At 40.4% G+C, this 18,721-nt stretch overlaps 1 protein-coding gene across 1 annotated transcript in view; it reads right to left on the bottom strand.

The window, feature by feature from the left end:
* Nucleotides 1-18,721, bottom strand: part of SEC24D (SEC24 homolog D, COPII component) — a 553,336-nt gene that overhangs the window by 221,052 nt on the left and 313,563 nt on the right. The window contains exon 10 of the mRNA XM_085634340.1: nt 2,681-2,796. Coding sequence (XP_085490466.1) covers nt 2,681-2,796 — 116 coding nt within the window. The remainder of the gene's footprint in view (nt 1-2,680; nt 2,797-18,721) is intronic.

Here is an 18,721-nt window from a genome sequence, read left to right as displayed (position 1 = left end):
GTAAATATTTCTACGGTTTCTTTAGATTCATCAGATACACAGGATCTCAATTCTAAATTTTCGAACATTGTGGTTACAATTGAAGTTCCAGAATTATTCGGGAAACCTATAAAAGGGCCACTGGTTGACATTTGCATTGATAGTAAAACTATACTAGCCATGACTGATTCAGGAGCGCCGGTCACAATCTTAGCAGACACCACATTCTACAAACATTGGCCCAACAACACACCGCTTATTAACCCTGACATCAACCCCAAAGCATTTGGCGAACAAGACATAGATCTCATTGGGTTTTTCTGGGACAATCTACAATGTCTTGGCCGATCGATTAGAACTAAAATATATATAGCCATCAGAGGTAGAGACATAATCGGATGGAAGGACCTTGCTCTATTGGGCATGATCTTACGCCCTGGCCAAGATCCTCCAATAGTTTTAGGTGACTTACCACCAAATATTCTATCAATTAACATCCCTAATTCAATGGTTGAAGTCCTGTGCAAAAACTTTCCCGAAGTTTTCAAGAATTCTGTAGGTACTGTTAAAGGTTATGAACACACTATAGTACTAAAAAAAATGCCATTCCCATCACACATAAAGTTAGACCTGTAGCTCTTAGCATCAGAGATGATCTTAAATCACTCCTCATTAACCTGCAATCTGAAGGTATCATCTCACCCATTGACTCTTCGGAATGGATTTCTCCGGTTGTTTTACGGAAAAAAAAATGGCGATTTGAGATTATGTTTGGACTTGAGGTCTCTAAACCAAAACATATTAGTTGATTGTCACCCTTTACCTTTAATACACGAAATGTTAGCCAATATTGGTAAGTCTAAATTTTTCTCAACCATCGATTTACATTCCGCATATCATCAAATTCAACTCACCAATAATTCCCAAGCTCTTACTGCATTTGTAACTTCATTTGGAGCTTTCAAATACTTAAGATTACCATTTGGTCTTGCCTCGGCAGCAAGCGTGTTCCAAAAACTTATGGACAATTTGTTTGGCAGCATTCCCCAGGTACAAGCTTTCCAAGATGACATATTGGTCCACACCGAAACTAAGGAAGAACATTTAAAAGTACTCAATGAGGTATGGAGTTATCTCACAACTCCTCATTCAACTACTGGTGTCACACCATTCAAGGCCTTGAGAGGCAGAGAAGCTAGATCTAAATTAATGCCACATTGGTTTTCTAACTTAGCTGCAGGTTCAGCTTTACAGAATAAGAGAAATGCTGCACTAGATCCACAAATTGTAAAAAAAACAGAGTAGATGGCAGACAGCTAATTCAGAAAAAAGCTTATGATGGTCCTTATACATCGACTGCTCCTATCCTCAAATTTAATGATTGGGTTTTGATCAAGAAACCTTACAAAGTACAGAAAGGCCAATCTAAATTTACTCTTCCAGTTCGAGTTATCAGGGTCACTAAATCTTCTGTACTTCTGGAAAGTAAAGGTTGGTGGAATAAAAACAATGTAGTGAAGATTACGGACAACCAACTTAACATATTTAACAAGGTATATGCTAATAAATCTGATGTAAGTGATTCTCATTTCAATTTCGGGCCTGATTATATCATTTCAGATATCAATAGTACCCAAAATGTTGACGCAGAATCTAATTTTTCAGCAACTTCCCCATCTGATCTTCACAGTGATTCATTCATTTCTAATTCACCAATATTACCATCATGTGATCAACGAGTTTGCAAATTACCTGTCAAATTTCATGATTATGTATTATATTAAGTTTCTCAATGTATAATTTTGTTTTATGTATATGGGGGGGGGGGTGGTATACTGGAATGGTATTTATTTGCTGTAGCTCTAAATGTTTAGAACTCTTATTGTAGATTCTTACTATGTCATGTGTATTCCATGGAGTTCAGTTGCTGTTGGGTTCCTGACTTATCGGTTGCTGTCTCTGTGGGCTCTTCCTTGATGCTTTCCACTACACTTGAATTTGGAATAAAGATAGTGGACTTTACGCGGCTAGCTTCTTGGTTTCATTTGCGATACCCCTATACTACAATGTGCCAGCTCTAACCTGGCTCCCTTGCCGTGAAGATGCAACAGACTCGCTTGAATGCTCCTCATTGCCCTAACTCTCCAGGTACATCAGACCTTTCATGATCAGAATTGATAGTACTCATGTAAGCTGCACGCTTGCTCAACACCTTATTGTTTTTCCCGGATCTGGGCTCTCGTGGAGGCTACCTGCTTTGCTGTATTTTCTTAAATTTGACATTCTTAAGCTTTTGCACTAAAACACTGCTTATTCTAGAGAGTGCAGTGAAAACTGCTTGCATCTCACATAAGTCATTATATATAATTTGTATTTTATTTAAGTAGATTTCTGTGATGCGAACTCCATCCCGAAACACAACAGAGTGCTTTACAAGTAATTGAGAAGTTCCATAGTGTATATCCTGTCATTCAACATAAAACAAATTCAAGTATAAACAGCATATGGAGAAAAAAAGTCATTAAAAAAAAATCTTTCTTTGACACAAAATATACAGATACATTAAATCCCTCCTACTGTGAGAATAGCTTAGGACATATTGTGGTGGACATTCATGTTTATCTCCCATCATTCACCATAGGTAAATAATAGGTTTGCTCCTGCGTAAATAAGAGATGCTTTAGCTTTTGCAAATGCTTACTCTGCAATAATCCAATGTGGCGTTAAACTCATACGACCCCAATGACAACTCCGGTCTCTCATAGTAGTCAACTCTTCGGCCAATGTGATCCAGATGTTGAAAATAAAATGGAGGCACTAAGGAAACAAGAGCAGAGAGGCAGCATTGAGCGCAGTTTTCTTATGCCAACACAGGCTGAAGTAAGAATGTATCACATTTTACTACATACTGTACATTTACCCATTAGAAGGAGCCATGTAATGTTAAGAAACAAAGGACAGTTCTCTATACACACTTCTGCATTACTGACAATTACCATCAGTAGTAATTTCAGAAACTTATGATGTCAACTTAGGTTTTGAGTCATATTGGGACATCTTTCGACGGACAACCCCGTTAATAGTTTCAAACTGGCCTATTTTAAGCTCTACATACACATTCGTGCAATGTGATTTCACCTTATTGTACACATTTCACCTCTTCATTTCAGGTAGTAGGCATTCATGACCTATCTGCGGCACTGCTGTGGCATAAACATGCATCAACTTTTTTTCTTAAATTACGTTGGCGGGTCACTGTATTTCTCCTTTTCATTACAAATACCTCTTCAAAAATGTGCATTAGCTTTTTGCTGCACTCCCCGTAACAGCAATCGCACAGGTGCCAAATCACAACTCTAAATGAGATGATATAGTACTGATCGTATGACAGTATGTGAAGCACAACATTTCGTGCTACAAAAATATAGTGAAAGTGAGTATATATGATTATATATTTTTGCACATACAGGTTTACTATTCTTTAAGCTACGTTTACATACTTTGAAGATCTATATAAATTGTAACGGTGCATATACGAGGAGTGAAGTATAGTACACCTACACTTACCAATATTTACATTCACTAGTCAGTATTATGAATTTATCACGGATTTTTTAAGTAAGATATTTACAGATCGCTTTATGTCGATTGCATTTAATGGAATTAAGTGTCTAAATAAAGTGTTACATCACCACCACTCATTATTCTGTCTACGATACTTTTGTAGCAGGAGATTTTAAACTCTATATTGTGGTAGTATTTAATATTATTAGAATCCACATGTAATGTTACACAGTAAGAGTTTGCCAAGTGTCGCAGAATTGAACCCTGTGCCACGGCGACTGCAATGGGGCAGCTTCTTGCCAACGACCACCGTCTTTTGCAGAAGCCTGGAGTCAGAGTACACGCGCGCCGCCTCAGGAAACAAAAGAAATCATTGAAAGCTGGCACCGCCGCGTAGGGCTCAAGTTTCAGAGTCGAAAAGATTACTGTATTAGGGCACGGACAATGGCACTGCGAGGCGGCGGAGGAAATCCAAGCGAATGCGAATATCTGCGAGGCTCGTCCTGGCGCACAGGCGCTGGGGCCCGTCCAAGAGCACACGAGTGTTTATTTAATGAGTCATGTACAGTACACTTGAACAAATATAGCCTGGTATCTTCTGTGACCGGAGCTGCTGTCACTGCGAGATGAATGCAAGCTCCGGCTGTCGGAGATCCCTCGGGGACTCGCTTTACCTACAACTGCGGCGGTTTTCACGCAAAAAAATGCTGCCTTTTCAAAACTGGTGAACATTTTTAGAATTTTTGTACTGCAAATTTCGCGAAGGACAGCCATAACACAGCACAAGTTAAGGGTGGAAGAGAGGATCTGAAAGCCATGAGGAATGGTAATGAATATCCACAGAGGCAGGACTGTGCATGCACTGCGATTGGTGGATACCTGGAGACTAGTGCAGACCCTGCTTGGGAGCAGTGGAGTGATGAAAGTGGGAAGGTGCCGGACTTGAGAGGATGCTGGTTAGTGAAATAACTGTAGCGCCCCAAAGCGTGGGGGTTGGAAGTACAGTCTAGTTTAGAGAGATAGACAATCAAGGGCAGGCATCGGTTTGTGAATCTCTTTTCTGTGTGGGAGAGTTTCAGAGTTAGGTGTTCCATTGCAAAGTTTTGCCATAGTTTAAGGAACCAGGATGCTGGGTGGAGGGTGGGGTGGTCTGGACCACCAGACGTGTGAAAAAGTGCCCACCCCCTTGTGACATCACCAGCATGTGTTGGGAGCACTGGGGTATAATCGGGGGAGAGTTTATTGGGGTTCAAGTACCATTGGTATATCAACTTCAGGATCGCTGCTCTGTGAGGGGTGATTCTATGTGTTTTGAGATTTCTCTCCAGAGTTCTTCCCATTGATTATCAGTAAATGAAAGGCCCAGATCTTTCTTCCCGCGGAGCTGGAAAGCATGTGGGGAGTGGGGCTTAGAGTCCTGTAGTGTAAGTGCGTGAGTCCTGTAGTGTAAGTGCCTTTGGAGCCTGTGAAGGACTGGACCTGTTTCTCAAATGGGGTAAGGGATCTTGTTGTTGCTTGTATGTTTGGTGGGTAGAGGGCCCAATGCCACAACTGACAGTATTGAAGGTGGGCATTCTACTGGACTTGGAACTCCTGTTTGCACTGTTCAAAGTATTTGATGAGGGGGCCCATAAATAAGTCCCTGAGGGTCCTGCAGTCCACCCCCGATTAAAAACCTTAGTAGTATCCTAACTCGGTACTCGTTTGTTGGTTGCAGGGAGGCTGTATCACCGTATGCAGGTTTTTAATCCCTGGGAAGCGCGAAAATCGAAGCGACTATATCAGCCCAGGTACCCCACGAATTCTAACTAAGAGGGTGAAAATTTATATGTGAATACCACAGCATCTATCCTACAGCTCGCCAGTATGTGTATATACTTACCTGCTTTTTTGTTGTCAAATAGAGACTCTTAATTTGAATCGGTGGCACCAACGAACACATTCAAAATCATTGGCCGGTACCTGAAGGCTTATTGTTGAGTGGACCATTTTCATTTCCCTCAAAACTTGACAAGCTTCATGTCATGTCAACATCCTTAATTGATTGAATTTTGCTTACAACCTAAAAATGTTTTAGAAAACTGTCCTGAGGAAGGTGAACGAGCCACTTCTCACCGAAACGCAGCGTCAACTTGTTGTTTTCTATACATTGCATAATATATGTATATTTTTATATGAAATGTTTTTTATTAAAAAGATTTTTTATATGTAATGTTTTTAATTTTGAACGTGCACCAATTTGAATACATTTTAATTATTGAGCTATTTTTGTGTGTTAGTTCTCTATACGTGTTTGACTCACTACAATTGATTTCCATTGTATAATGTAAAAATTATAAACTACTTTGTCACACATTTTTTGAGTTTAAATTGTTCTTGAAAGCTTGAGCTATAATTCTCTTTGTTCTTGGGACTTTGTGTGTCTTCCCGAATTATTTACCCTTTCCCCGATTGACAAATAAGGGTACCTCCATCTTTTTTCTGTACATTCATTTTGACCATGTTGATGCCCCCAGCCAAAAGAAATATAATAGTAAAAGGCCAACAAGGGATTTTGTTTCAACAAAATTCAATACAATTGTGATGTACTAAGTAACTATTACATAAGTACTAGAGGGAAATTAATCCAAACGTAATTCAGTAGGATACAACAAATGATAAAAAATAATGTAAACACACACGGGGTATTTTTTAAGTGAAAGAATCACTGATTTTTATCTAGAAACAATTCATAAAAAGGAGTACAAATGACAAATAAATGTATAATGTAACATGAAGGGAAAAAAAGTTCAATATTATCCACAAATCATGACATTACAAAAAATCCAATCCAATAACTATAACAGAGATATATCTCGTGTTGAGAGAGCAATCAACTGTGCAGCTATACTGTGGAAATGGACGATATAGTCGACGTTTCGGTCTGTTGAGGCGTCAGTCAGTCAGACCATCTTCAGGACAGAGGAACAGTACAAAAAGACTCCTGTATAAATATGATATCTATTAATTACATGAAAGAAACCATAAAATTCTCTTTGTGGTCAACAGAGAAATTCAGGGGATAGCCCGTGTGTGAAAAAGCAAACCTCTTAAAAGGGAATTGTGGGAGAAACACCTTTAGCCCAAAGAACAAAGACGATGTTATGTTACTACATCATTCAGTAAGAAGAGGAGGTGCTTTAGTACATTGATAGTCGTGTCTACTTAAGTTAGACTGAAAAAATGAGATGCGCTTACTCGTAGTTTATTATGGTATTATAAAGGAGTAATCACTTCCTCTTTGAGCATGGATTATGCTTCATCTAGAAAGCGAAGGACAATGGTCATAATGTGCCTTAGAACCAAATAATGAATAATGTATGTGTGTATTTATTAAGTATATCGTACCCGATTTTATTTGGATAGGCGTATACCAAGTGAGGCCTGTAGCAGGACAACCAGTGGACTTCAGAGTGTTGCCTATTCTGGTATTCTATGATTCAGAGGGCCAAGTGGTCCTTCTTGTGAGCGATTTTTCACTCCAGGAAATCTAGAGAATTCAAGTCAATCATGGTGAAAATTAGATGGGCACATCACGCTAAAATTTTGTATACAGCCATTGATGTGTGAAAGTATAATAGCGAGAATCTACAAAGAATTTGCCAGTCCGTTGAGTGACCAGGAAATGGGCGTAGTAATACATTACATGACCCTTCTATATTAATACATGCTGTGCGAGGAAAGGCAATTGATGTAAAAATTAACATGGTGGCAATTACATCCAGTTTACTATGAGGTGCCATTTTATCAAGTCAGTCAAGCGCACAAACAATGCATAGAGCCATTAGCATTGGGAATGCGCTGCTAAAGATTAAAAAAACAAAATTAATTAAGAAAGGCAGTTAGTGACTGGACCACGACTACCCGAACAATACATTCAGAAATCTACCCTTATTTAAAAAGTGCAGGCTGGGGAAGGTGATCTAGTTAGAGATAACCTTCTAAGTGAGGTGGGTAAACTTGGCCCTACATTATGGGGTGGTCAGGACCATTACTTACGGTTTAAGTTTCACAGAGCCGAGGAAAAGTTAGAGTGCCATCGATCGGTGGGAGCTCGGTCAATTTCAACAGTTCGGCGGCGTGTATTTAAAGACGGTTTAATGACCACAGCTGTTAACAATTAGGGTGTTAGTTAAGTTAGTCAAGAACTAATCGAAATTAGGCGGACATCTTGTAATGTCTGAATAGATAAACGCAATGGCTATTTTGAAGTTTTTATGCCATCATTGTGAGCAGCGTTTACAATAGTTTGTAAAATTGTTGATCGACGCAATCAGTAACAGTTAAGATGAAGAGTGTGAGGTATAGTGATTCTGTGTTTTAGAATTACTCGAAAGAGGCGCCTTACACGGCGGACATCTTGGAACGGTTAATGTTAAGAGAAAAAGGTCGGAATAAGCTCAGGAGATAAACCTTGAACGGCAGACATCTTGGAGCGGTAACAATGTAGCGGGGATTTAGCTATTTCAAACATTACACATATGGAATTACGCTATGTGTTATGTGTTTAGTTTGTTTTAAATGACAGTATAAAGCGAAACATCGCTTGCCTGTTATTAAATTTTTTGTCTTTTGCTCAGGATTAAACTAGAGAAGAGCGAGATTAAATAGTGACAGAGAGTAACAGAGAGCATAGTGACAATAGATAACAGCTCATCATGATGCTAGACAGGGTCAACTACTCATGCGGCATGATAAACCAAAATGTTAGACATCTTATGGCAAGTTGACTAATTGTTATACATAGATTGACAGTGTTAACAAAACGATATAAAAAGTACAAAAAATGCACGCATTTTACAGATGCTTACAAAGATGGAATGCGAAATCAAAATCACATGTTCATAGAAATTTGTGCTATTATATAGCATTGTTAAACATTAAAACAGTGAATACTTCAAATATACATATGTATAAACAATTTGGGTTCTATCTCATACATAAATCAAATTTGGGTGGAGACTTTATAAAACAGATCTAAGTAAGACATGCCAAAGAATGCCACTCTGTAGCCGTGTTTAGACCTTTCTTTATATTGTCGCTCTTACAGATCCATTGGTTTTCTTTAATTGTCAATATTCGATCGACATTGGCTTGTCTGATGGTAGGTTTAACTACTTCAATGACTAGCCATAGCATCTCTTTTTCGGTGTGTTGGAAACGTGTATAGTGCTCAACAAGTGGCGCGTTCTCCACTCTACATCTAATCCTCGATTGATGTTGTAGAATGCGTGTTTTTACCATTTGAGTAGTCTTACCTATGTAGTTTAATCCACACGGGCATTGGATGCAATAAACAACGTTTCTGGTGTTACAGTTGGAGAAAGACTTGAATACTATCAGGGATCCATTGAGGTCAAAAGATTTTAACTTCTTGGTACTGGGACAAGCTGCACAATTACTACACTTGTAGTGTCCAACTAGAGGTGTTATTTGTTGCATACCATCTACAAGATGATGTTGCGGTGTGGTGTATGTGTGAACTAGTCTGTCCTTGATATTGGGTCCTCTTTTAAACGAAAAAAGTGGTGGCTCTGATAGCTCAGGTAGGGATGACAAAAGTGTCCAATGTTTCTTTACAATTTTCTTTATTCTGTTTGTGGCAGTTCCAAACGTAGTCACACAGACTAGCATTGGGTCTGATGTCTTTTGTTTAACTTCAAGAAGGGCATTGCGGTCGTTATACCATGCTCTCTTTAGAGATTTCTTCAGCAATTTGTTTGGATAACCTCTTGAGTGTAGCTTTTCTTTAAGTTTCTTAGCCTCAAGGAAGTAATCATCCCTTTTGGAACAGTTTCTCCGTAACCGGAGAAACTGTCCAAACGGGAGTCCATCCTTTAGTGACTGCGGATGGTGGCTGTCATACTTCAATAGCGTGTTGCGTGCCGTAGGCTTAGTAAAGAGAGTGGTGTAGAGCATGTTATCATCGCCCACCTTGATTGAGATGTCTAGGAAGTTCATACTTTGATTACTAGAATCAATTGTGAATTGCAGGTTGACATTTCTGGAATTCAACCAATTGTGGAATTCAGTGAGTAATTCTTTACTGCCTTTCCATATAAGAAAGACATCATCTATATATCGCAGCCAGCTGGTAATGTTGGCTGCAAAGGGATTCAATGGGTCATAGATGTGTCTTCGCTCGAACTCAGAGACATAGATGTTCGCTATGTCAGGGGCAAAAACTGCCCCCATCGCGACACCTTTGAGTTGTTGGTAAAATGTACGTTCATATAGAAAGAAGTTTTCACATAGTGAAATCCTAATACATTCAATGATAAACTCAGTGGGAACAGCATGCGGTCTAGGCCTGTCGTTGAGTAGATCTTCAATGATTCCCAAGATCTCTGTCTGTGGGATATTAGTGTACAGGCTCTCGATATCCATGGATACCAGGAGCTCGCATTGGGGATCAAAACTGTGTTTGTCGACTACATTAATGACCGCCGTGGTGTCCCTGATGTATGTATTTGTTTCAGTGGCAAAAGGTCGGATGAAGAAGTCGGCATATTGGGCCAAGGGTTTTAAAATTGAATTGCAGCCCGATACAATGGGCCTGCCTGGAGGCTGTGAGGTGTTCTTATGTATCTTCGGTAATATATATATTACCGGAACTGTGGGAGAATTGCTTATTAAAAAAGCGGCTTCCTTTTCACTAAGCCAGCCTCCTTCAAAACCGACTTTGCTGAGTTCTGAGATCATTTTTTCAAGGCGAGGAGTGGGGTTGCCAGGTAGTTTTTTGTAGTTAGACTCAACCATGAGTTGTTTGGTTATTTCAATATTATACGCTTGTGAGTCCCAAAGTACAATGCCTCCACCCTTGTCGGCCGGTTTTATGATAGTATCAGGTAGTGTTTGAAGATTCCTCAATGCCAGATGTTCGGCCTTGGTTAGATTGTATTTCACCCTAGTTGGTATGTTGAAAAGGTTATCAATTTCTGTTAAGATGGCATTTTCAAAAGTGATAATCTCTTTAGCTATCAGTGCGTTGGGTGGAAAGAACGTGGACCGATTGTGCAGTCCAGTTATGTCGGAATCACATGGTATAGTTTTGTTTGCAAAAAAGTTTTTCAGTCTAACTGAGCGGAAAAATTTGAATAGCTCCAGTTTAGTTTGGAATAAATTATTTTTGTTCGTCGGAACAAAAGAAAGCCCTGCTGAGAGTACTGATATTTGTACCTCAGATAGTTGATGTTTCGATAAATTGAAGATGGGTATCGTCTGAGTGGGGTTTACCACTCGTAAAATTGGTTCCGGGTTTGACGATAACCTGGAGTATACTGGTTCCGATACCATCCTCTCCTGGTTGCTCGTGATCTCCGTGGGTAAGGAGATCCTCTCCGATCCTGCCCTAAAAAAGGCTGTCGTGATGTGGAGGATTGTTGATCTTGAGGGTACCTATGAGTGTTGTCTGATGTCTGATCACTATCGGTATCAGAAGTGGTGTCGGAAAAAGTAACTTTCTTACGTTGCTGATTTTTTGGTCCTTGATTGGACCCCTGTGTTTGATAAAAATCTTTGTTTAAATATGGATATGTTTTTTCCTTACTGTACTTCCTTATATCCTTCTGTAGTTTATCTGTTTTTTTGTGGGAATTGAATTCTTCGAAGTCTTTTATGGTAGCAGCAACCTTATCTAGTAATGCTTTCGCATTAGTGATGTTAGAGTCGGTGTTAATCTTGTTCTCCAGGCTTTCTATTTCCTTGGTCAGTATTTTGATATGTTTTATTGCCGTCTCAATGCTAAGGACCATCCAAGTGCGGGAGCATTTGTTGGATGCAAAACTAAAGCCTATTTTGAAATCTTCATCTTCAATGAAGATAATAGGGATGTTTTTGATCTGTAGTCCTGTTGGAATTATATTTGCATTAAGGCAGTCAGTAAGAAACTTAGCATGTAGTTCCGTGCGAACTAGTTTCTTTTTTAAGCGTTCTAGGTGATTAAGATCAGTTTCGAATGGTGAAGATGTGAGGGGTCCTCGGGTTCCTAGCAATGAAGGACCTGCAGCTATCTTTAGCATATACTCATCGGTATATGATAGGGTTTCAGCTTCAGACATGGATAAGGCTGAAACACGCTCTTATTTGGGGATAGGTGAGCTTAAACACTATTCTGAAAAACCACTTTAAAAAGTGACCCGAAACAGACAATTGTCTGCGCTTAAAGTATTTAAATTGAGGGGTAACACCCAATACACCCTTGAGGGCTTGGGCAAATGGAATATAATAGTAAAAGGCCAACAAGGGATTTTGTTTCAACAAAATTCAATACAATTGTGATGTACTAAGTAACTATTACATAAGTACTAGAGGGAAATTAATCCAAACGTAATTCAGTAGGATACAACAAATGATAAAAAATAATGTAAACACACACGGGGTATTTTTTAAGTGAAAGAATCACTGATTTTTATCTAGAAACAATTCATAAAAAGGAGTACAAATGACAAATAAATGTATAATGTAACATGAAGGGAAAAAAAGTTCAATATTATCCACAAATCATGACATTACAAAAAATCCAATCCAATAACTATAACAGAGATATATCTCGTGTTGAGAGAGCAATCAACTGTGCAGCTATACTGTGGAAATGGACGATATAGTCGACGTTTCGGTCTGTTGAGGCGTCAGTCAGTCAGACCATCTTCAGGACAGAGGAACAGTACAAAAAGACTCCTGTATAAATATGATATCTATTAATTACATGAAAGAAACCATAAAATTCTCTTTGTGGTCAACAGAGAAATTCAGGGGATAGCCCGTGTGTGAAAAAGCAAACCTCTTAAAAGGGAATTGTGGGAGAAACACCTTTAGCCCAAAGAACAAAGACGATGTTATGTTACTACATCATTCAGTAAGAAGAGGAGGTGCTTTAGTACATTGATAGTCGTGTCTACTTAAGTTAGACTGAAAAAATGAGATGCGCTTACTCGTAGTTTATTATGGTATTATAAAGGAGTAATCGCTTCCTCTTTGAGCATGGATTATGCTTCATCTAGAAAGCGAAGGACAATGGTCATAATGTGCCTTAGAACCAAATAATGAATAATGTATGTGTGTATTTATTAAGTATATCGTACCCGATTTTATTTGGATAGGCGTATACCAAGTGAGGCCTGTAGCAGGACAACCAGTGGACTTCAGAGTGTTGCCTATTCTGGTATTCTATGATTCAGAGGGCCAAGTGGTCCTTCTTGTGAGCGATTTTTCACTCCAGGAAATCTAGAGAATTCAAGTCAATCATGGTGAAAATTAGATGGGCACATCACGCTAAAATTTTGTATACAGCCATTGATGTGTGAAAGTATAATAGCGAGAATCTACAAAGAATTTGCCAGTCCGTTGAGTGACCAGGAAATGGGCGTAGTAATACATTACATGACCCTTCTATATTAATACATGCTGTGCGAGGAAAGGCAATTGATGTAAAAATTAACATGGTGGCAATTACATCCAGTTTACTATGAGGTGCCATTTTATCAAGTCAGTCAAGCGCACAAACAATGCATAGAGCCATTAGCATTGGGAATGCGCTGCTAAAGATTAAAAAAACAAAATTAATTAAGAAAGGCAGTTAGTGACTGGACCACGACTACCCGAACAATACATTCAGAAATCTACCCTTATTTAAAAAGTGCAGGCTGGGGAAGGTGATCTAGTTAGAGATAACCTTCTAAGTGAGGTGGGTAAACTTGGCCCTACATTATGGGGTGGTCAGGACCATTACTTACGGTTTAAGTTTCACAGAGCCGAGGAAAAGTTAGAGTGCCATCGATCGGTGGGAGCTCGGTCAATTTCAACAGTTCGGCGGCGTGTATTTAAAGACGGTTTAATGACCACAGCTGTTAACAATTAGGGTGTTAGTTAAGTTAGTCAAGAACTAATCGAAATTAGGCGGACATCTTGTAATGTCTGAATAGATAAACGCAATGGCTATTTTGAAGTTTTTATGCCATCATTGTGAGCAGCGTTTACAATAGTTTGTAAAATTGTTGATCGACGCAATCAGTAACAGTTAAGATGAAGAGTGTGAGGTATAGTGATTCTGTGTTTTAGAATTACTCGAAAGAGGCGCCTTACACGGCGGACATCTTGGAACGGTTAATGTTAAGAGAAAAAGGTCGGAATAAGCTCAGGAGATAAACCTTGAACGGCAGACATCTTGGAGCGGTAACAATGTAGCGGGGATTTAGCTATTTCAAACATTACACATATGGAATTACGCTATGTGTTATGTGTTTAGTTTGTTTTAAATGACAGTATAAAGCGAAACATCGCTTGCCTGTTATTAAATTTTTTGTCTTTTGCTCAGGATTAAACTAGAGAAGAGCGAGATTAAATAGTGACAGAGAGTAACAGAGAGCATAGTGACAATAGATAACAGCTCATCATGATGCTAGACAGGGTCAACTACTCATGCGGCATGATAAACCAAAATGTTAGACATCTTATGGCAAGTTGACTAATTGTTATACATAGATTGACAGTGTTAACAAAACGATATAAAAAGTACAAAAAATGCACGCATTTTACAGATGCTTACAAAGATGGAATGCGAAATCAAAATCACATGTTCATAGAAATTTGTGCTATTATATAGCATTGTTAAACATTAAAACAGTGAATACTTCAAATATACATATGTATAAACAATTTGGGTTCTATCTCATACATAAATCAAAGCCAAAAGATGCATAGGGGCTTCCGCCTCCGAAGGTCCTCCTGGAGGTAGCGTTGAAGAGCCGGCAGGTAGTCAAGGAGGTCCCGTGGGATAGTAAGGTTCAGTGCTTTGGATTTCTCCATGTTGATTTTGAAGTCAGCGACCCTCGCGAAGCCATCCAATGCCTGGACCACCGCTGGTAGTCAGCCAGTGGGACTGGTCAGGGTTGGAAGGTGGTCATCCACAACCACCGCTGGAAGTGAGCCGTGGCACTGGCCAGGGGTAGAAGGTGATCATACGCGAACAGATGGAACAGGACCCACGAGATTTCAGGTGGGTCTCTAATTCAGATGGCCAAAGGTTCCACCACGAGGGTGAACAGGAGAGGGGAAAGAGGGCACCCCTGCCGCGTGCCCTGCTCTATCTGAAAAGAGGGCGAGTGCTGACCATTAAGGCGTATATATGTGGTGAGAGGCATACGCTGCCATGGTCCTGTCCATCATTTTAGGCCTTGCTCACTTTTGCGCAGGACTATCTGCAGGAAAGCCCAGCTCACTTGGTCGAATGCCTTCTCTGCAACTACCAAGAGAAGCAGGGGGGGGTGATATTATGCTTGTGTGTCTTTTCGACCAGGTGTGTCAGTCATCTAACAGTGTCGGCTCCCTGTTGGTAACATAATCTCCACCTGGTCAGGGTCAAGGTAGCAGGTGTTACGGTCTGAGGGCAACATCCACTTTTTAACGAGATAAAGGCAGGTTTTAAATCAAGGAATGTGTTGAGCATTGGAGATTTCAGATAAAGTAGTGTGTAGTCAGAGTTTTGATGGATCATGATGCTCCTGTCAATGAGCAAAGTTCAAGGATGAAGCTGATGGGGTATGGTGCAGAGCCTTGATGCACCCCACAGAGGCAAGAAGTTTCAGTAGCACTGCAACTTCTCATCTAGGTGAGTTCATAGTTGTTCATGGAGTAAGAGAGGAACCACTGCAGGAAAGTGTCAGAGAAGACCATACATGTTTCCAGTATATGGAAAAGTAGTTCTTGGTTGACTGCTCCAAAGGCTGTGGTAGTGGTGGCCCACCATTATGGGGGCTGGGGCTCTGCCCAACCTTTTTCAAAGAATGACAAGTGTCAGACAGGCTGAGTGCAGGTAAATATAAAGAAGTATGCCGTTCCTCATGAAGTGAAATGAAAAAAGGCCAAAAAATGTTGAGTGAGTCAGTAAAGTCAGGAAGAGTTACCTCCTTTCGGAAAAAGACCCTCACACATCCAGCAGGCTCGATGTCATATTTCGTCATCAGGCGACCCAGATGTCATGTTTCATCATCAGGTCTGCTCCGAATCGGGGCGGCGCTGCAATCTCCGATCGGCGACCAACGTGGCGCCTTTTAATGGAGATCTTTTTTCCTTTATGCCGGTTGGTGCAGTGCGGGTGAGGGCCCAAGAAGTAGTGTGTACTGAAAGATATTTTTAAAATAAGTAGTTAAGACCCTAAATAACAAAAGTTTAATAAAGCCTGACAGATATTCACCATGTCAGGGTTAGGCAGCCAGGCACTTTACTTGTGCTAATGGGCATGTGCTTGGTAGCTTGAGCCCAGGTTTGCCGAGCTGAAGATGGCACAGCCTTAAGGGCAGTGACATATTCAATCCGGCCAAGCCCTGCACAGATATTCCCAGTCATGACAAGGGGGAGAGTCACTGACAGAGTTAGCCCTGGGTGCTTCTAGTTTTATTCCTTAAGTGCTCAGGTCTGGCTGTTTATCAGTGGTGCTTCATATAACCCTTACCTAACTCAACAAAGAGTGGGCTGGTAACATCAAGTCCCACTGCCCCACCCCACTCTGGGACGAGATAGGGAAGGCCCTCCCCTCTCATTGGCTAATCCTTGACAAGGTTAACTAATGAGAGGAGGCAGCAGGATTTTCAATTACCAGCTTCCCTCCAAAGCTCCCAAATCCTTCCCGAGCTGTCAATCTTCTCCCTTCCACCACCTGCTGGTCTTGACACCACCACTGCAGCCCTGTAAATGCCTTATTATATATTTGTTTGTGTGTGATTGTGTACAAATGTATGCACATTTGCGAGTGTGGTGTGAATGGGTGAGTGCAAGTGTGTGCATGTAAGTGCTTGTGAATGAGTGTGTGGGAGTTTGTGTGTGCAAACGTGCTTTTGAATGGATCGAGGTATGTGCGGGCACATCTGCTTGCAAAATGATGGGTGTGCGAGAGTGTGCTAGTAAATGGATGGGTTTAAGTGTGTGTGCTTGTGGATCAGGGGAAGTGATTGTGCACATCATTGCCTGCTACCCTCGTCTTGCATCAGCCACCACTGAGCTGTGGCTATGTCAAGAAAGATCAATAGACAGGGATCATTCTTGATGATCAGCAAGACCAAATCAGCTACCTGAAGCGTAGCAGTTTCTTCTTGCTGATCTGGTTTTAGCTGAAAGGAGACAACGTTCTGATTTTTTTGTAGTAAATGGTCGGAAGGTGTTGTGTCAATAATTAGCTTATGTTCTGAAGTCACCTGGGAAGGTTTCTTGATTGAGGGGGAGATTTATGATGTTGATAATAGCTGTGGAGAAATTTCGTGAGGGTTGATGGGAAATGTAATCTTCATATGTTTTGGCCTTGAGAGATTTGAGGATGTTGGTAAGGTCACTAGGTATGTATGAGGAAGTTGAAGATTGTCCATTCGGGAGTATTTTGAGGGGAAACTGAAAAAAGGGTGGGTGACCTTTTGGTGTTATTTCCACAGGTACTAATCATTTTTATGTTGGAAATAAAGAAGTGATTGATGGTGTTGCTCGTCAGTTAAATGTGGGACTGGAGCACTATACGGGGTATTAATGCAGTATTCCACTGCCTTGAAGTGGAATTTGTTTCTAGGTGAGACTTTGCTGATGGTCTTTTTTGTACAAGTTGGCGTTGGTGGGGGAGGTAAGGAGCGTGTTTGGAGAGTAAAGAGCTTTATGTTAAATGAGATCTCCAGAGGCAATGAAGTACAATGAAAAACTGAGGATTTGGAGAACTATTGTTTCTATTGTGCATTGTGGTACACATGATTTTTCAGAGTGGTTCCGTATATATTGAGGAGTGTGTTCATGGATATTGTAGGCAGATGTGTAGTTATAACCTTGATTAATTTTTCTTACTGCTACTCTGTAGGGACATTTTTGGAAAACCAACATGTCTGCATTTCTCATTTAGACTGGCCTTGATATGATGAGGTAGTCTGTCAACAGAACAATGATATTGCAAAATGGTCGATTGAGTCCAAGTGTGTTAGTGGCTTGTGAAGGACTGATAAACAGATCGTTCTGATGAAGTCTATCATGTTGCCTTTGGAATTAGTAGGGTCAGTGACATGTTGCATGAGGTCCATGGTGTTGATGAGTGTGTTGAAGGAGTCTTTCATTTTGTTGGTGCTTGAATCTTCAGGGATTGAAGCCTCCAAACAAATGTGAGGTGGGTTTGCTGAATGGAAGCAGTGGTGATTAAATCTGAGAACTTCTAAGCTAAGTCCTTATGGGGACCAGCAGGGCCACAGATGAGGGTGAAGGTAGCAGTCTGTTTTATGCCAAACAAAAGGTGAGTGGCATAGGTTTGTACTCTTTGCAACTTAGTAAGGGATGTGTTGAGGTGACAATGTAACAGCTATTACAATGATCCAAGTGGGAAATGACAAGCAAGGATTCAGGCGATTTTCTTGTGGTTGTGGAACAGTGGATCCCTTTTAGTTGACGAAGGTGGAAAAATGTGAATTTGCAAATGATATTTATCTGGGGGTGCAAATGAAAGCACACATATCCCCTGACCTGAGAGCCCTCAACTGGCTACCATTTGAAGCTAGAATTCATCTAAAAATCGCTTGTATGACACACAAGGCCCTACACCACAATTACCAGCACTACCTAGCTCAGAAACTGGAGCTCTCTGAGGGCAGCAGAGTGCCAAGACACTTCTTCTAAAACCACAACGATTTGCCAAGAAAAAACCTATATCCGTTCATTCTCTGGTATGGCTCCTAGGATCTGGAACGCTTTGCCCACTGAAACAAGAACGAACTCGTCCGCTGCCTCCTTCAAAAAAGAAGTGAAAGCGATCCTCATGGCTAAATTCACGTGAACTCTGGCCTTTTGCTAGCTTTACTGTATATTATAACTATCTATGTCTTTGTGCTCAATAGCTGTCATTTTGTCTTTCACGATAGCTGATGTGTACATGTATAAGCTGTTTCACCTATATCTTTGCTACATCTTGTTTTCTACATTTGACTTGTAAAGCGCTCTGATACTCGCAAGGGTCTTGTTCGCGCTATATAAAACCCTCAAAATAAAAAAATAAAATAAACACCATTGAAGAACACACCCAGAATCCATGATTGATCCACCTATTAGGAGCTGAACCCATATCATCAGGCAAGAGAGAGGGGAAGGGCATGGGTTTACTTGGCCAAAGAGCAGTATATCAGTC

This window comes from Triturus cristatus, chromosome 2_1 (assembly GCF_964204655.1).
Source record: "Triturus cristatus chromosome 2_1, aTriCri1.1, whole genome shotgun sequence".
In the NCBI taxonomy this organism is placed as follows: Eukaryota; Metazoa; Chordata; class Amphibia; order Caudata; family Salamandridae; genus Triturus; species Triturus cristatus.
Note: the sequence above shows the minus strand (reverse complement) of the source record. Positions and strands in the feature narration are given on the sequence as shown.